Source organism: Chelon labrosus (genome assembly GCF_963514085.1).
Source record: "Chelon labrosus genome assembly, chromosome: 4".
NCBI classification, from domain to species: Eukaryota; Metazoa; Chordata; class Actinopteri; order Mugiliformes; family Mugilidae; genus Chelon; species Chelon labrosus.
In genome coordinates this window covers 25,203,086-25,223,606 of record NC_140340.1, presented here as the reverse complement: position 1 = coordinate 25,223,606, position 20,521 = coordinate 25,203,086, and the positions used below count along the sequence as shown (strand labels likewise).

The following is a 20,521-nucleotide window of genomic DNA, read 5'->3' as shown; positions in this document are numbered from 1 at the left end:
TCTTCACACATCTTTTTAAAGCAAAATTGACTCATGACCTTGCATTTAAAATGTGACATCTAGATTAAAAACAAAAACAGGCAGGTGAAAGGCTATTCGGATTCTAAGTTCTAAAGTCTTCATTTAATCCATGTGCCGTTCAATGTATGCGTAAATACAGCTGACAAGAAATATTTACAGAGCCATGATTATTCTCTGGAATGTACAGTGTATGTGTGTGTGTTAGTGTGTATATAAGTACACTCTTACAGTAAAACTGACGATTCCTCAGTAATGATAAATCTTTGTAAGAGAAAGGCTTCACAGAGAAAGAAGCCTTTTTAACACACCTCAATTCATGTGCATTTATTATCCCTGAGGGCTCTACTCATTAACACATTCCGCACAGACACAAAATATTCATCTTTCCATCAGTGTTATCAGACACATGCTGCACAGTAACTAGCGGGATCCTACCCTCCTGGATCTTTTCCATCACTGCACTCTTGTTGTTGTCTCGGACCACACATAAACACACACACACACACCATCACCCAGGGTGAGTGAAAATGTAAAGACATCTATACTGATTGGTTGAGACAGCTGGAGCAGCCGAGCCTTCTCATTTACCTTGATATTCATCTGTGTTATTTGTGTAGGTCAAATATTCTTTCTATTCACTTATCCGTGGGCTGTTAGCATTTTATTAAGGCTCCACAGTTGATGTGTGCTGTGCCGTCAATGACCCAAGGCATGGTTTTATAAATACATATGTTTGCTTACCAAGGGATCGGCAAGATTTTCTCATTAAACTTTCATAAAGAAACCAAGGTTGTTGGATCATGAGATTTAGTTTGATATTTAATCATGTCTTTAAAAAAAAGCTAAATTTCTGTTGAGGGAAGTTTAACAGCTAATTTACAGCACACATCAACGAAATTACGCCGAACACACTGATGGTGGGGGCATGTCGTCACCCCACCACGAAGAGCCCCATGTGAATGGATGGAGGTTTGGCTCATCTGCAGTGCGTCGGAGTCTCTCGGGCTGGCAGGGCTCCAGTCCTCTGCTCGCTTATTCATCTCTTTCTCCCGCAGACAACATCGCCTTACACACACACACACACACACACACACACATGCGTTTGGCACAAACTCACCCACCACACAATACAACTTGATTCGCAGGATGTCATTAATCTGAAACAAAGCAAAATTCCGATGAACCATATGATGGCCACAAAACAAATTATGCTAACTGACAATTCAAAATCAATCTCTTCATGAAGATAAGTGCAGCTCAACGTACAATCAAAGTCCATCAGGATTTTACTTCTGAACAATTCAAGTCCATAGGGCTTATTCCCAAAGGTACGCAGAGAATAGACTAAACTTGACATTCTAAAGAAAATATTCAGCCATGAGAGTAAATTATGCATACAAATGTGCCGCAGGTTTGAAAAAAAATGCTATGTAGATTTGCCAGTTAGGTGGTTCAGGGTGCGGAGGAAGTAAATAAATAATCCTGTTTAATAATTCATTGAAATTCATGTTGCTTTGCCTCCAGCCTTGAGAGTATTTAGAATGCAGCCTGCAAGGGCCCCGCTTCTGACTTGTGGTGGTGTGTGGTAAGATTATTGAAAATGGGGGGAAGATCAAGTGTGCATATATGACGGACACACGCACAGAACTAACTATACAGTGTATGTATCATATGTTCAATAAAAAGTAAAAAATTGATGGCCCCTGTCAACTTCTTATCACGTTTTTGCTCCATTTCTCCCTGGAACGACAGATACAATCTCCAGAGTGTGAAGAGAAGTTCACGCAGAGCTTCAGGCTGGTGAATACACTGAAGCTGAGAGAAAGGACTGCAAATTGGATCTAAAAGTCTTCCATGGGGAAGAAAGGGAAGAAATAAAAACAAAGACCAAGGAGACGGAGGAGAGAGGTGAATGGAGGAGAGGAGAGGAGAGGAGAGGAGAGGAGAGGAGAGGCTTAAGGCTACTGATCCATGTATGACCCATTCATGATGATGTCTTTGCTTGATAGAATTACACCCGCAAATATAATGACCTGTCTGTCTGTGTGTCTGTGTGTCTGTGTGTGTGCGTGCGTGTGTGTAGTAGTATGGCTCCAGTGTGGTCACTCTATCCAGCTTAGTTGCATCTTTACAAATCATCACAATCTGCATTATTCCATTAACTACATCTGTGGCATCCCTGATTTTTTATTTTATTTAATTTATTTTGATGTTGTTAAATGTGGTGGCAAGTGGATGAGGCCTTCAGAAAACTGGGATTGACTCGAGGGGTTAATGATTCAGAGACTATTGTAGAAACAGCATTTTTAAGAATACTTTCAGAGCACATTTTAAACCTGGCACTGCTGCTAGTCTCTGTTAATGCCTATTAAGGATACAAAGTGAGCTACTCTTGCATTGTCTCCTCTGCTGGCAGCTTAGAAGTGGTTGCTAAGATCTTACTAACACAGTGAATTGGGAAGGAAGTGCTAGTGCTGAAATATTTCCAGAGATTTCACAGAGCAAAGGAAGTGGTGTATGTTTACGTGTGCCGAGGAGATCCAAGATGCCTTGTCCAACCTAAATTAACAATGGCACCACTGATGATAAAAGCCAAAGCAGGGCCGTATGTTGAAGTTATTACATAAATAAAATTGGCTCAACTTTTCTGCCTGCAGTGGTTTCTTTGTGTGATGGAAGCGGCCGCGTTGCCTGTGCGATAAAAATGTTGGAGGGATAGAAGTGAATGAGGCGGAGTACGAAACCTTTTTACAACGAATAAAATATGCTGGTGGTTCAACAAGTGGACTCATCAAACATGCAAATCTCAGGCCCCAAAGCCAGAGCGCCGCGAGGTATTCAACAGGTAGAACACTGAGTGAGCCAGACAGTTCCACCACGTTACAACAAAACTTCTTGTTGCATGAAACTTTAATTACGTGAGATTGGCACTGAGAGAAGACAACCATATGTCATCAGCAACTGTTTTGTTTCTTTTGAAAATATCCTCATACAGTGAAAAACGAAGGTTGACAATAAACCCATTCTTTCCTGTTAGTGTAAACTGTTACGCAGCTGGCTATGTTGATGAATGCAGTGATGCTCAGTCCTTCTTTCAACTCCTCTTCATATTTCATCCAGCATGCTGCAGGGCTTGAGGTTGGAAGATGGTCTTGTTTTGCTGCCAACATCCACCCTAGCTCTACAATAATGAGCTCTACAGGCCCTGAACCTGACCCGAGCATGAAAAGCTTTATAAATAACAGGCAAGACCATCGCCGTGGTCAAAGCAACGCATGGTACTTCAATAGTTTAATATAATCTTGGAAAAGCATTACACAAATGCAAATTAGGCCGTGAATCATTGTGTGAATTCAGAAACCCCACCAGATATCTATGGACGGAGGATGTTTATTCATGACAGGTGAGTTATGCGCAATAGGTCCATGGGCCTGCGGGGCAACGGAGTTTATTCAACCAGGACGTTTAACTCTCGGCTTCATAATGATACTTTCAGAGCGCTGTTCAAAGCTTACTATACCCTCCGGTCAGAATTCAGACGGGTAGATTAGAAGGGTCTACAGCATGTTCAGCCAGGAACCTGCAGGCTGCAAGGCTACACGTTAAAGCATAGACATGTGCTGTTGTATGCAAATACCACCAGCATAATAATCTTTGTTTGAACAAAAAGGCACAAAAGTACAGAGGAGAAACACACTCTGTACAGCAGAACTGGCGTAGAAGCATCTTTCACTTTTCTGTGGCGGCTTTGACGTGTCATCATTTGGATTAGCCTTGATGTTAGACTGCTTTACACAGCTATAAATTTGACACCGCATTTAAATAGATGCCTGGATCGAACAGCCATCATTCATTTTGCCACAGCCCTGTGGTGGCTGTAATCATGATGACACAGTAATACGGTTGTTTCCGTTTTTCTTTTAGGCGGGCTAAATTGCAGTTTATGGCAATAAGAAAGCGTCTATTCCCAGAGGCCACAGTTAGTCAGACTGCCTCTTATTGTCTTACTGCTGGGTTGTGGTGCAGAGCACAAACACTGTCACCAACACCACCAGCCCCTCCTTCTCTAGCCCTCTCTTCTCTGCTGGTTCTCAGAGCTATTATTTTTATCTGAAAACCTAAACGAGGCTACAGAGAGAAAAGAGACAAGAGAAAGAGAACGAGAGGGGAAGAGAGGCACACAGAGAGACAGAGCGAAGCGGGAGAGGAAAACTGTGATTCTTCTGAAGCTGTGATCGATGCTACCAGCATGTGTCTGCATTGCACGTTGCCAGCGAAAAGGAGGGCTCCATTGATTTGCTCCCATATTTCAATCAAAAAAAAACGTGGGTTCTCAACCTCAGATTTTCCTCTGTACTGCTACAAATTCCCAGCGTCTTGCTAAATAAAGAATAAAATGCCACACATCAAGCTTAGACTAAATTTCCATCTTTTCATGCGCAGACAACAAAAGATAAGTGTGTGTGTGCAGCCTGGGACGTCTTTGGCATGGTAATGATGTTTCATGTGAATTTCTGAATGTTGCTAGCCGATGGCTAGAACGCTCTCACGTGTATCTGCAGCATGTCTCTATCACACATAGCGCACAAATGTGTCACTTTGTACCGCGAGAAGCAGTACAAAAGGCAAAATCAGATTTAGAAATGTAAAATATTTTTACCTGCCAGTTTAAGTGTGTGCTTGTTCTCCGGAGGAGACTGGGAATGAATCTACCTGGAGGTGGAATATTGTAATGTAGGGAAACCATCTGGAGGTCAAAGCTAATAGTATAATAGCACATTTAACATTTGTGCAGATACCTACAGGGGCCTCTGCTACAACAAATTAACCTCTGTGTTAAAGTGTATGTTAGTGTGTGTCTGTGTGACCTGCTCCCCCTTAATAAATGCAGCTCTAAATATAAATCAGCTAGTTTTTGATTCAAACCAGAGGCAGTAATACCATGATTAGCTGCATTAGATTCTAAGAAACATCTTGTGATAATATGTTCATGGAAAGAAAGCATTGTTAGGAATGAAAGAAAAAAAAACTCTTTACTGACCTCAAATCTTGAGAAAAAAAAAATAGAATAGACGAAACTATATCACAGTTCTCAGAATAGAATATCCTCTGCTGATTCTGGTCAGCAAAGCATATTTGCAGATTTGTCGGCCTCCCACAAACAGATCTGCATCACAACAGGAAGGAGCATGGTTCCATATTTTGATTTCCAAATCAGCCATCTGAATCCCAGCCAGGATGAGCTCTTTCTAATAGCCTGCCTGCAGAAAGTACGGCCCAGTTGGCTGTGCTTAATTAATTCGACAAATCAACCAGTCTCATTGCTTCCCGTCTATAAAATTACAAGACTAAAAGCAGGTGTTAACTGTTTACACTGACACATCTAAGAGGGTGAGATACAATATTTTGTAAGCGTTAAAATACCAGATGTATGTAAGTATTATTAATAATAAGCACACATTGCAATCATTCAATACTTTGGATACATGTTTTCAATACTTGCCTGTTTTCAGGTTCAGCTTCCAGCCCTAACAAAAACCTTCTAACAAGACTTTATTTAATGACTGTACTGTTTTTGTTTTTTTGTTTTTTTCTGATCTTATGCTACGAAAACACAGACAATGAGTTTCAAATTTTAACGAGAGGAGCTGCACAAAAAAAACAGCAGCGGGCATTCACAAGTCGCTGTGTCGGAGCAAATCAACCTGCACCCAGCCCACTTTTTTGATCCAAAATAGACAGCAAATTGATACAATCAAATCCAAAAAGAGTCACCGCCATAGGAGATGCAATTTCGACCCCTTCTCCCCATGATGGAGCCAGGATTTGTGTTTCTATTTTCTTTTACGGCGGCATCGCTTCCCCAACAGTTTCTTTTATGTGCCTCGGAGCCAGGCGAAAAATGGTTGCCATGCTGTATATCTCTCAACACCAAGGCTAATCTGCAGCGCGCACACACAGTTTATATGTAGCTGCGTTGTCACTGCAGCTGCATTCAGTCATTTGCTGTTTAAAACGGTGAATAGCAGCAACCACGAAGCAAGCCGGTCACAACTGAGCACATGAACTTAAAGACGCAACTGTGAATCCTTAAGATGGGTTCTACTGAAAGGTGTCATGACGATCCTACCACTGAACAAATGATAAACTCCAACAACTGAGCAGTGTTACAGCGTCTCCACTTCTAGCTTGTAAGCACAGAATTGCAATCAGGAGTGCAAATAATATTTTGAGAAATGTCACACCTTCACATCTTTCATTCAGTTTCACTCAATTAACACCAAAAAGTGCAATTTGATTAATGTCATACTTTTTATATTCAAACAGCGTGCTGCTAATTGAATTTTACAGTCAGATCTCACTGCATTTGTTCTCTATGAGGTATTTCATCTAAGATGCGGAGGTGAAATCAGTTTGTCTGTTCTAGTAATGAAAGTTTTTAATTAATATTAGGGAAATCAAAGAAAAGCTTCCTCTCTGTTTGACTGACACGTTTACATCTTTACCACTATAAACATCCTCCTCTTTCTCACCCTCCACCTCTCTCATCCTCTCTAAGTGTGCCGCATCTCTCTCCTTCTCTCCCTCCGTCATCCCTCTCCTTTGCTTAATGAGCTGTGAGATTGACAGCTGGATTACTGGGCTGCTTTGTAATCCTTTAATTTCTCCATTTAAGATAATCACCCTCTGGATAGAGCACTGCCTACGAACACATGCAAACACAAATACACACAGTGCACAAAATATACTGTATATAAAATATACTGTATATACTGTATATATATATATATATATATATATATATATATATATATATATAATATATAACTGTGTGTTTACCCATTCAACAAAAATAAAAACCAGTGCATGCGTGCGGATGCCCAGATCAAATATAGATTCCGAGCTAAATTAATCCAGAGGACAAAGTGGAGCACCAGCCCCACTCTGGCGAGGGACTTTTGTGATATTAGAGTTTGTAGAACAAAGGCATCTTGACAGTGTAGTCTTTTAATTAAGGCGATAGAATAGCAAAAGCCCCGTGGCTTTAGAAACTGCACTACGGCACAACACAGTGGTCCTCTGGAGATGCATTTAGCAGCAGCTTAGAAGGATCTATGTGTAGAGTCGAGCCAAACGTAAATCATTTTGATTGGGCCGTGTTTTTCATCTCCTCCGGTGCCGCGGACTGAGGATATGAGTGTTGGAGAACATGTGAGGTCAAGTGGAAGCACAAGGTCAAACCGCTTGGTCATAATTCATCAATAAAGTGAGAAGCTGTATGTCACTTTCAGCCCCTGACTCAGGAATGAAAATGGGGGTGGGGGAGAAAAATAAGGAGGCACAGCTGAGCAAATGGGCAGTTAGGGTAGGTAGAGGTTCCCAGAGCTCAGTAAACACATACTGTAAATATGTTCACGATGGGCGTAGTTTGTGGAAGTTTCATGGCATCCTTCACATATACACGAAAAGTGGCTTGGAATGGACGATGATCCAGGATGCCCTCGGATGTATGCCAACAAGAACCAGTTCTGCCTCCATCTTTTCTTTTCCTACATTCTCTGTTTTTATCACCCACTAGCCGTCTTGGTATTCACAAAAATGACTGAATGGATCTGAGGATTTTTGGGGCCTCTTCTCTGACAGAGATCCACTCCAGAGTAATTACAGACATACACAATCGCAAGTGGCTCAAAAGACTCCAAACATTCATGCAGTGTGTGACCGAGGTCAACTAGAGTATATTTGTAGTCTATACGGCACGTTATTCTATCTCATTGCTTGGACGAAAAAAAAGCATGACATGACTCTAAGCCACTTACAACTTTGAAAAGCCACAATTTCCAAAAGGTGATAACGCAAATAGAAAATTGGCAAAAACTGAGCTTTTTCCTAATATGTACAGATGGCGCTACCACCAAGGGCTCGCTCTGTGTTTTCAGTTTCTTTTGTTGGCTCGTTGTAGCTAAACCACTTTTTCTATTCATTGTAATACTCATTATCTATCCAATAATCCACGGAAATGACCCTGCAGTGTGCCTTGTTGTGACAATCCAAACAAGCCTAATAACAGGCAAGTGAATAATTTGAGGTGAAGAAACATCACTTCAATACTGAAGGCCTGATTTGTATTCAGATGCATGTAAATCTTGCGAGCCTAGAGGAGGGGTGGAAACCTTTGTAATGAACTGGTGGATTCTGGGTTACACACTCGCAGCGAAGAGGTGAAACAGAGGTCTCCGAGTGGGAAAATGGTTCATTCCTGCACGGCTAAAAAAAAAAAAAAAAGCCAATAGAGTCTTAATCAAGGCCAAGGATCGTTAAAGTGCACTGAGATGCAAAGTGCTAATACACATCGATTGTGAGAGAGGGTGGTCAATTAAAAAAAGGTTTTCAATAACAAATGCAAATAGTTTTCACAGAATACAAGGTCATCAGCGGCATAGGCGCCATGCATTTCCTTCAAAAGACTCCTTTCTCCTCCTCTCTTTGATAATGTATGTACAGAACACTGAGGAGGGTTAAACTGTAATTTGGAGATGGTTTCTGGAAATAGAAAACACGGCTTCAAACTTTGCCCATGAATATTTTGCACTAAATATGTCCTTGTTTCAACTCCTGAAACACAGTAAATTCCTCGTCCAAAACAGTCCTCTCTCTTATCCGTTAATCCCTTTCCAAGGACTTCTCTTTGGCTAACACCATCAGAGGTGCCTCTTTTTTTCCTTCTAATCACTCTATGATTTAACCCACAGCCGCCAGCTCTTGCAGATGCAATCTGAGGTCAGATAATATCATAGTTGGCTCCTTTTGAAGGTCAGAATCCAGGGAACAATTAGCTCACCTCTAGTTTGTCAGAAAACGTAGATCTGCAGCATAATCTCACCAGGCGGAGCTCATGCCGACAGCGTTTTTTTAAAATGCAGTGTGAGACTCGTAGTTTGTCTCTGACACTTTATCGCCATAAATACAATGGGCTCCAGATGAATGATGCTCGCCTCTCAGTGATCGCCATATGGAAAAGCAATGAAACTATCTGCGTTGTAATGAAACTCCAGGAGAGTACATACCAAGACCCAGCGATCGACCATGACTAAAGCTAATACCAGTACACTGTGGAGCGCACTGGAGATCAGTGCAGCAGAACTAATAAAATTCACATGGAAGCCCTGACAATAATATTTCTGCTGACAGCCAGTTTCCCATTTATCAAACCCCCATTTTTTACTTACTACCTCCACAGATGGAATGACTACAAAACAGGATGAAAAGCATTGTGCTGTGGCATGTACTATATCTTGGGTGGCTTGCTTGATGGAATTGGCTCAGCATGTATGTCATGTTATAGGGAGTTTGAGGGATATAGGAGCGTAGCTTGGTTTGGTGAGAAGGAAGGCGAGATAAAGAGAAATGATGTGGCTCATCTTCTGTACCTGTATTCTATCAGCTCGCCACAGACTGCAGGTCCTGGCTGCAGAGATGAAAGACTCTCTGGAGGACAAGAGAGACGATCGTGAGTCAGAAGGAAAACAGCATCCCGCTTATCAAATGCCTGGAAACATAATCCTTCCCCCACCCTCCAGTTCTTGGGTCTGGACGTACTTATGAAAGCTCTGTCACTTCGGATAGTAGGTTAGGAGTCAGAAGTTCTCCCCAGAACAGCAAACGCAGAGCTGGCTGTTTCAAAGCAGATATGGCTCTTTGCCAGATTTCCCTACTATAGTCTAATTGGGGTCATGTTACAAGTCTTTTTGCATGTGTAACTTTTAGAGACGGAATTAATCAATTGGAAATCCATGCTGAAAGCTTACAGCTGATGAAGGCAGGATCCTCCTTAAATTAATCTTTGAGATTAAAGTACAGTAAGTTTAATTTTTCCCCTGTATGCACCGCAAGATCCAATTTTAAATTAAAAGCCCAGGGTTGAAAGAAGCAAGGAAACACACTAAAGTTGTGGATTATTTTTTCAAAGAGTAAGTTCATCTCCTGTGATTCAAGAGACAACAGTGGGACTGGAAATGAAAACAAGCCCATTCTCTTGGAAGGAGCAGTGTGGACACGAGGTGGAAAAGTGCAGATTTTAACAAAAGATCCAGTCTGTCTGGTTAACTAATGTTCAAATCTGTCCATTATTTCTCTTGCTGCCAGGAAATAGTAAGCTCTCATCAATGTTTTTTTTTAACTCATTTGGCCACAATAAACCGCCTCTTTCTAAACCTCTTTCCAGTGAAAAAAGGTTTCTTCAATCCAGTAAATCCATCAAAGCCACTCGCTTTGTCACAAAATCTTGGCGACATAAGGCAAAGCAAGCAGTCAGACCAGCGTCTAAATCACACAGTGTTGCTGTGCTATTTTCCAGGACTGGTGAGGTGCAAAGGGTGAAACTCATCACTGCTGTCTTTTCAAATATGCGTTGACAGCGACTTAAAGAGGCACTATCCTGACTGAACTGTATTTCAAATCAATTTCTTTTGTGCCGGGGCCACATCCCGTCGCCCGTGTTCCTAGGTGTCTGTTCCGGCTCTTGGAGCGGGGTGATGGTTTACACAGCGATGTGCAATCACTGGAATATTTCTTTTCATGGCTTATCTGGCCACAGTGGGAATCTGCACGAATCACAGCTCGAGGCCTGGCTGTCTGCTTGCCTGTGTGCCACAGCCTTTCCCTCCAATCCCGACCCAGCTCCCAGACAAACATTTCCATGTGAGCACGGGACGATTTATTCCGCTCAACTTTGCGGCAGGGCAGAGATTTGCGAGTTAGTTAAACAAAGGTCTCCTATGGTCAACCACAAAGCCATAACAACCCTTTTAACCTATGAAGCCAGTAAAGAATGACCAAAGGGGACACTGAATGATGCATTACAATTCAAAAATGACCTTTCAATTCCTGAGCGTTAAACGGGGAGAAGTACATGAAAGAAGCAAATATAAAAGGACCATACCATTGTTAAACATTACTGTAGTACTGTATGTGTACTACGAATTGTATATTATTTAAATTAAGGGTTTTATATCTCATCGTATTTGGTGGGCTCTAGATGTCATCGTGGTTTCCGTTAATTTCAATTTTATCACAATCCAGTGGAAAGCAAGTATCTCCATTTTCACATTTTTCAAGCAATTGTTGTTCCCAACATAGTTGTCAGGACGGAGAAAAAGAAATCTCAGGGATTGGGACAATCTCAAGACGGGAAAGGAGGAGAATTCTAATTGTATAAAATATTGTAATTTTTGCTCTTTTTTTATTTTACCTCCTGGACTTAACAGATATTAAAATGAAAGTACCGGAGATGTAAGAGAAGGGAAGGGAAAATTGCTCTTTGGTCCGACCTCTAATGGGGCACTTATTGGACACAGGGTGACAAGTCAAATAGGTGGGGAACCAAAGCAAAGAGAGGTTGAAAAAATCCCCTCATGTCAAACTGTGTCATTTATTCATCTTCTGAAACTGCTTGTCCTGTGAAGGTCAAAAGTCAAACTGTGTATTGTAGATAAAATTGCAGATTTAGGTGCCCTGATAGCCTATTGCTTCCAGGCATTAAGCATGAGCTGGTCGGGGTCCTTTGTTGCATGCCATTCCCCATCTTTGTCAGTCAGAGATTCATCTAATCTTTTTAGGCTAAAAAACTCTTTAATATATGAGCCCAGAAGTTCTGGCTCATTTTAAAGTGTGCTAGTTAATGCAGGCACAACTCAAACAACAACAAATGCATTACTTAGAAAGGTAACCGATCTCAAGCAAGTTCAAAGTCTCAACAATTATATTTTCAGTCCATACTGAAATTAATTTAAAAAAAATAAATCAATGGGTTCCTTGGAGGCAAAACATTTTAATCATTACAGTGTGCATTGTAAAATTGTCAGCAGTAATAGAAAGTGTGATAAAACACCAGTATGGTCCTGTCAGTACGCACACGCAGTGGCACATAAGGCACGCTGTGTGACAACCAGGTGAGCATGAAGCATGATATTTGCAACACCTTCAATTAACTGAGATTAGTGTTAATGAATTTGACATGAAAAATGTTGCATAGCCGTTCCCAAATTACCCACACACCATCTAAACAATAAACAGAAGAAAAAAAAACTCCCCCTTCCACCTCACATGAAAAGGGGTGAGATCCACATTTTGTTCAGCCACTAGAAACAGAAGCCTGGTTCACACTGCACCTGCTGGGCCAAAGCTTTTTGGTCCTCTCCCCATTGCTCACTGTCCATCTCTCCAGGGAGACAACAGCCATGGCCCACAGCGGCCCAGCTACCCCCTATCCAGCTCTGGAGCATTCCAGACCCTCCCACATTTCATCCCTACCCCATTAATTTTCTTGGAAAGTGACAGTTTCAGGTTATACATATTGTGGCGTTAGTATTAAAGCCTTCCTCCCACTTTGTGTCCCACTGTATAGAAAACAAACCTTCAGTAAGGCCAGCCACTGCACATTAATCACTGCACGAGGGCTTTAAGCTGCTGCAGCCCATATCCCTTTGAATGGCCAGTTGGGAGGACGGCACAGCCCTCAGATTGATTTTCACAAAGAACAAACACAGAGACAGACAAAATGAAAGAGAGAGACTGGAAGCAAAGGTAATAAGCCCGAGCTGCTGCTGTTGCACGAAAGGTAAATCAAAATGATGCAGTTGAGCTTTGCTGTGACATTTTCTGAATTAAAGTGTTGGCAACAAAACAGTTTGCACTCGAAGACATGTCACGTGTGTGCAACATTCCCCTGAAAGACACATGTGCATTTAACACAAAATAACAGAGAAGGGACCGACATACACTATCTGCTGAGATACACCGCGCTCTGTTGACTGTGTTTGGGTCAGAAAGGCCATCTCAGCCAATTTCCAAGCAGGCAGAAACCTTGAGCCCCTGAGCCCCTTCAGGCAAAGTGGCTCCCCACTGACCGGCTGCACCGTCCTTGTCAGCTTCCCAAATAACAAAATAACCTCCAGAATAATTCAATTGTTTCGCCTGCAGTCGGAAAATGCTCAAACAGCTGTTACAACGAAAGTGCCAATTCCTCCTGGCAAATAGCATTTCACGTAACAATAGACAAATATTTGGCTATAAAAGCAAGGTGTCAGGGGAGAGCTAAGCTCATTGTACGCTGCTGTTGAGCTGTTACGCACAAGTGTGAGGAGCAGTCTACAAGGACGGAGGGAAGAAAAGGAAGGAAAAGTGAAACCACCTATATTTATTTAAGCAAAACCGAGTCTCTCCACTCTTATTGCAGAAAGCAAATATCTCAAATGTTACAAATGCTGAAGTAATATGACTCAAATCCTTCCTCTATCCTTAACTTGGGAGCAATTTCATCACCTAGAAGTTTAAAGTTCGAGATATAATGTGTTTTTTGTTATAGAAGCTCATCCAGTGAATGTCAAAGGTGTTGTTTCTCTGTCAATTATGCAAACTGGAACACTGGAATGTGGCTGTGGGGATTTATTTCCATTACGAGGAGGGTTTTCTCCAGCAAACAGAAGAGGCACACTGAAAAAAACCTGCAGAATAATTTCACATGGCAGGTGATGAACCTCACAGTGGCTTCAGTACACTGCCTGCACTGAAAAGAAATGGAGCAAACGAAAACAGAATAGAATTTCTCTAAAAAAAAAAAAAAGGAATAATAGTAGAAGGAATAAAAGGACCAGAAAACTTACTACAGTGAATACTGGAAATAAAAGAAAGTTTCGGGCTTCCAGCTGCAATATGCAGAGAAGGGAACAAGCTATTTGAAATGAGTCAGTTCAAGGAGGTTGCTGCTTCGTCAGTCAAAAAAACAAACAAAAAAAAACAGAAGCAATGCATTGTTTTTACCACAATCAGCGCAATTTAGGTGCTCACTCATCAATGAAACTTCACATCAAACGAGAGCTCTTGAACAGAATGCATCACACCTGCTGTCACATCATGTTTAATCAATTTTTTAAACCCTAGCCACGTTCAACCTCAGTATGTCTGTGCCGAAGATGAGCCCCTTGTGTTGCACAGCCAGAGTGTGTTCTGTGATGGAAAGCTGAGTACTATAATATATGCCCAACACACACAAATTTAGACACACACTCACTCAGTCAGTCACACAGTGAGGTTGGGGACGCATCTGGGCACAGGAGAGAAAATATCCTCAGTCAATACATGAACTCCTGACTTACCTTTGAGAATGCTCTGTCCGTGCAGCACACCTCTCGAGACAATCACCGTGTAGAAGTTCTGGGAGAAGCCCGGTCTGCAGGGGGATTTGAGGGGCTGGCCTGCCTTACTCCCCTGAGGAATAAAACAAGACGGCCTGTTAAGCATTGGCAAATTGACTTGCGGCCACGGGGTCACGAGCTGATCTCACAGCCTTTTCAGCCCGATACTGAACCTCACAGCCTCCCTTGCCACAGTGAGTGATTTACTTCAGAATAGAGCATTTTGCACACGGACCGTCACTGTGGAAATTCACATCTGAGGCTTAAGACAACTGCACAGACTCAGGGAAGTAAAACAGATTCTCATGGGAGTTTCAAACACGAGGTTCATCAATACAAACCATATGTAACTCAAGCAACATATAAGTGACAGTAAGAATGAGCATTATAAAGATGATGAATATGGCAGGAACACTGCACGCTGAGTTTGTGAGTGTGTAAAATAATAAAGAAAAAAAGCCTAATTCTATTCAAATCTATTGTTGATAATAAGAATAGCTGCAGGCTCACAGCATCCAGAAGGAAGGAAGGATGCACATGCAGAGATCCACCTGATTCATCCCTCTAATGTAGGCTACTGCACTTTGTTCTGTATTATAGCCAACTCAGTATTTCCCTGACTCCGTATCAGCGAAGCCCAACAAAGTACCACAACAATAAGGCGGATTGTAGAAGATCATTTTCCAAGTTTGACTATAAAAAAAATCAGATGATAATTGCTCCTTTTCTCCTGTAATTGTCCAATAGCCTAAGCTTCTGCAACTGCGAGGTGAGGGGAGATACAATGCGTAAACTGTCCTCTGCAACAATGCACTGCAGTTTATTAGGACGAGAGGATGGGGAGGAGAAGGAACTGAGTTCTCAGTGACTTTTTGCACCACAGTCAAACAAACCTGGTCTTCATCTAAAATGCACCGTATTAGGTTCCATTACAGGCATCATGTTGCCTAAAGCGCAGCACTATGAGGGGGAAAGTGAGCCGTTCGCAACCACTTTCGGGATCTCCTGCAGCGCTCTGCACAGCCCAAGAAAGCTCTACAGCAGTGCAGCACTTCCACCGTACTGTCAGCCGAAAAAGCAATGCAGAAATTAACTCATCTTACCCAGGACGCGACCACGAGTGAGGTGCACGCCAAGATGACGCAGCCAACGCTCATCTTTGCAAAACCGCGCGTTACAAGGGGGGAAAAAAGGAGAAGATATTACTCTTCGTCGCAAAAATACACGTCAGTAATTCCCCGTTTCTTCTTCTCGGGTGCTGAGTGAGAGACGGTCCCTACTTGTCTGGCGCAAAAGTGCCGCTGAGACAGAGATGCTGCGCTCGGTCCAGAGAAAGCCGGTGCCTATTGGATAACAGCGTCACTACAACCCCTCCTACCGCACGGAGGAGCAGGCGAGGCGGTGCGCACTGTCTGCGCTCCGAGTGACTCCCTGTGATGAAGCCACTTCTGAGATCTATTGGGGGGGGGGGGGGTAGCATTTTCCAGGCTATTTAGATTTATACTTTGACTTCTGATGGAGAAAAGGCGGTTCTGGCTGTGTGAGTGACAACCAACCATCCGAGTCCTTCATGTGTCCATCAGCTAACTGGAGTCTATTTCACACCCCAGTTCCCCCCTCTGCCCCTGATCCTGGGCTATAAGTAAAGCAAGAGTCGCCGAGTTATTAGCTTTTTATTAAGGCTGCTATGGCAGAGCACTGCGGGATAAGACTTTCATTGTGAATGAAAGGTTCAGATATAAAAAAGAAAAGTGATCATCTACAGGAAACATGTTTTGTTTTTTTCTTCTTCATATCATTGGTCCACCAATCCAGTCTTCATATTATTTAATAAAACGGATACTGTGTTGTATTTAACACACACCTTGACTAATCTTTCTGTACAGCCTTCCGTATTCATCCCTGGGAAAGCGTGAACTGTGCCTTTAACTGCTTTAACTGCTCTCACAGTTTAATAATGTTGACATTTGCAAAGCCTCAGATCGGTGCCGCAATTTCCATATCTGAGAGGTCATGACAATTTAATCCCATCAAAAGGAATAGGACAGTATTGCAGTGTCAATCAACGCAGTCCAGTGTCAGCCCCCTGTCACTGCCATTCACTTTACTGCTCTATTTTCACCACTCAAAACTCTCTCTGATTCTCTGAACAGTTTGTTCCGCAGTGTCTCTCCTTTAAATGGTATCTTAAAAATAAACGGCTTCGAGGCTGATAATTAAGAAGTACTCCTTGTGTAGTAGACTACAGCTCGGTGGGTGTTTCTGTCCAGAGGGCTGGGTTTTTTAAGGTCAGAGATATGAGAAAATGCTCTCCACTCATCTCTCTTCAGGCCATTGTGCGTATATGCTTTCATTCTACCCAGGCAAGCTTGACAGGGGAACTGTACAACAAGGATTTAAACTCACGCCCTGTACAATAAACAGCAACACTCAATAAATAAAGCCTCGTCTTTGTATCCGTCACTGTCATTTCCTCACACGGGACCAGCTGTTGACAAGGGCTGAGAAGAAAAAGAGCTTCCAGGAAGAAAATGTCTGAATGTGCTGAAAATGGCACGCCCTCAAGGGAATAAGACATTCCCCAGCAGTGTGACAATAATTCGCCACATTCAAAGAAGAACATGCAGTCTCCCTTCACTTTGAACCTAATTAGTAAAACGCACAGCATACTTCATGAAATGAGGACGGATGTCCCCTTCTGTCTGAATCACACAGTCTGACATATCAGCTCATCCTCCATTAAGATCATATTATCTTATACGTATGGCCCTAAAAAAATACAGCTTCCCCATCTGCTTCTGTGACACAAACACAGTGATACCCATGAAATTACTGTTTTGCTGAATTAGTAGCCCTAAGAAGCGCACGACAGATTCTCCGCACAGTGAATCCCGCTTGGCTCCAAGGTACGCTGCCAGTTTAGGATGGCAAGTAAATTATTTCTTTCAAGTACGGAGCATTTGCCTAATAAAATTACCATCTGGGCACTTGAAGGGAATTGGTTTAAGGCCGTGTTGAATTATTAAGCGAATCTCCCAAAATGTGAGTCCCCAGTTCTCAGTGGGAGCACCTTAGTGTAGCTACACAGGCTGACAAGTTCTGCTTTTCATTTGTTATTTGATGAATTACTAATTTCTCCTGAAGTCACTTTGTGTTACATTTATATGCAAAAGTTTGGCCACTCCTGAACAATTTTTTATTTTTTTTTAATGTGATAAGGAGTAAATACAAACCTTGCAGCCAAGAAACACTAATTTTAAAATTAAACAGTGGCGTATGAGCAGGTCAGGACTTAAAAAGCACAAGAATTGTCAGGTCCAGAATAAGAACATTATCTGACTTTTTAAATCTTATAGACACTTAACAGACATGGGCTCATCATAGCCGCTGACTGAGGATCTGAAAATAAAGCTACTCCGTCCAAAATGTCAGTAAGAAAATGGGAGCTCTGTGATATCTGTTGCACAGGTGGTCAATATTCTCTAGTTTTTCATGGTGTGAGATAAAGAGTGGCAGAGCGCTGACGTTTGAAGAAAGACTCACTTAAATGTGTGTTTACTGAAAAGCAAATAAACACAAACGAAAAGATGCAATTATTTTCTTTTCACTTCACATTATGTAATTTGCCCAAACCTTGGGCATCATTTCTTGGCTTCTCTGCCTTTTATCTCGTTTGCTTGGATACCACAAAGTAAATTTATTAGGAGACGATACCTCTACTCATAAATTGTGCTTTGAGAACCGCGCATTTACAACTGCACAGCTTTTCGTTTGTGTGTGTTGCATTTATCACTAAGACACAAAATTTGTAAGGGCTCATTGGGAATTTAATGAACCTGTCTGCATAAATTAGGGCCAACCAGCACATGATCACGTCTGAAACCGATAACTAGGGAGAAATTTAACAAGATTTACGATCTCAGTAACGTTGCTAAACTTTAACTCTGTCAGTCCCACCATACACATACACACAGCTACACACTAGTGTTACTCAACACACTGTTTAAATGAAGTTTGGGGTATATTTCACATCAGGGGTGATTTTAATAGCTCTTATGATGAAGAAATTCAGCTGTCATGTTTCAATCAATCATATATATTGAAGAGATTATTCACATCCGCTCTTTTCAAAGGGCCCTGAAAACGCTAATTACATTTATATTTGAAGTTATAATTGAGAGGTATATGGACGGAAGAGCAAAAACACAATTTTGAGCTGATTAAGGATTAAAAATGCTCGTTTCATCTTGTGGAGGCTGACCACGTATCTTACTGAGATATCTACAGTATTTGTGTTTTCATACAACTTTCTATTGATTGTGGTGAATCTAATTTGGTGTACATTTCCCCAGAGGAAAAGTTCCGTCTTCGTTCTTTGTCTTCATTTAATAACATGCTGCCTAATAGTCGTGTAGTGTGATATTAATGTAACAACCAGCAGGTGTAAAAATACTGACAATTTTGCAATTTTTATAAAGGCCATATGTGCTATCATGTTATCATGTCTGCTAATAATTTGTTATAAGCCTGCCAGCTCATTACTCATTACTATTATTAAGTCTGTCAAGCAGATGAATGTGGCTGATCAAAATGGAACCCAAAGTCTTGATGTCACGTTTGAAGACATAATTATTAGGTCTACTCTACACATCATGTCATCCTTGTAAATGCACAGTACGACATAGCCCATGTGTGTGAACTTTGCTTTGAACAGATGTATTCACAAGCTGTAAAGGTCACAAAGAGTTTATCACCATGCTGTTCAGTCCAACTGATGATGCAACTATCAGACGGTTGTTTCAATGCCCAGGTGTAGGCTGAAATCACAGTCTGGGCACAGATAATCAGGTCGGCCTCGTCCATCCAAGGCTGATCATCGCAACGTAACAGGTTCTGGAGTTAACTCATATGGGCCAACTGTAGCAGGGTGCATCATCAGGGTCAGGGTTAATAATATTACAGGCGCCTAGAATTCTTACACACAGCTCAGGTTAAACAACTATACATCAGGCATTCCTCATGTCTGCACCAATATGGGTTAAGAAACGTCAGAAAGATTGCTAAAGACATACAATATATCATGCGCCTTTAGTTGCGGTGTTATGCAAGGATAGATAACAAATGGGGATTGGATTCTGCAGGGTACAGAATTTGGCAGAACACACGAGACTCACACAATCACAAAACATATATTGTCAAGATGAGCCTAATTCATTTGATGCTGTACCTATTGGAGGTTTAAATTGTATAAAATAGAACTTTACTGTGATGTGGGATTTTACGAAACATGAACAGGAGTAGAAGTTTAGTTTGTTGCTTCAAGCTGTTTGTAGGAGTGTTTCCTCTGAGTTCTTTAAATACCTGCAGCTTCATACAGCAGCAGGACCATATGAACGTCTCCAAAGTAATTTCATGAAATATCTATCAATATAAATGATCCCCATAGCTGTCAGATGAAGTCGTGATCCATTCAGTAAAGTTTTAGTTTCTGTTACAGTGTCACAGCAAGATGCTTCCTGTAGTCACATTACATTGATTATACATACATATACACACACACACACACACACACATATATATGCTGTTCTGCCTGATTACCTAGCCTCCTAGCTGGGTTTCCTCTTTTGCATGACGAATGCAGATTATCTCCTTTCACAAAGGTGCAGAACATATGTGCCAACTGGCCGCTGGCTGTAGTCTTTATGTTGTGTTCAAGTGCAACTGCTTGGTCCAGATATAAGCAGTGCAAGGAGACATCACAGTCAGCTGGTAGTTATCTGAATTTGGTTTGCTGTGTCTGTACTTCAAATTATTATTGGCAACATTCGACATATTTAAAATCCTAAATTAAGTTAGATTTTGTCAGCAAATGCGGGAAGATTATTCTTTTGTGTAATGAAAAGGCTCCACTGCCTAAAACTGTATAATCACAATATGGCTAACAGAAATAGATGGCGATAACAGTAACAGACAACTGAAACTGTTTTCACTGACATTTTGCCTGTAAAGGTTCTCAGTCATCCAGGTCGTAGTATATCCAAAAATGTTAAAGAAACTGACTGCTATTCACTAAATGATCTGGCAAAAAGGAAGCCTTTTGCTTGGGTGCTATACAGTCATGCCTCAGCCTTGACAAAGTAGATAACTTTCCAGTTAATATCACCTTGGTAAGAATCGACAAACCTCTTCAGATCCCTCCCGTCTCTTGAAAAGAGGAGAGAATAACATTAAAATGTGTTATGGCACCAAGCCTTTCTAAAATATGTGGATGGTTTCACGAAAGCAATGTTTCAGCCGCTGGCAGT

The 20,521-nt window shown here is 41.6% G+C and overlaps 1 protein-coding gene across 1 annotated transcript in view; it reads right to left on the bottom strand.

Annotated features, from left to right (window-relative positions):
• cdh4 (cadherin 4, type 1, R-cadherin (retinal)) overlaps positions 1-15,522 on the bottom strand; it is a gene marked incomplete at its 3' end in the record, with an annotated part of 183,504 nt that extends 167,982 nt beyond the window's left edge. Inside the window, exons 1-2 of the mRNA XM_084543582.1 lie at positions 15,320-15,522; positions 14,178-14,289 (exon numbers count right to left, since the gene is read on the bottom strand). Of these exons, the coding sequence (XP_084399708.1) occupies positions 14,178-14,289; positions 15,320-15,373 (166 nt within the window). The 5' untranslated portion in view covers positions 15,374-15,522. The remainder of the gene's footprint in view (positions 1-14,177; positions 14,290-15,319) is intronic.
• Between the last annotated feature and the right edge of the window lie 4,999 nt (positions 15,523-20,521).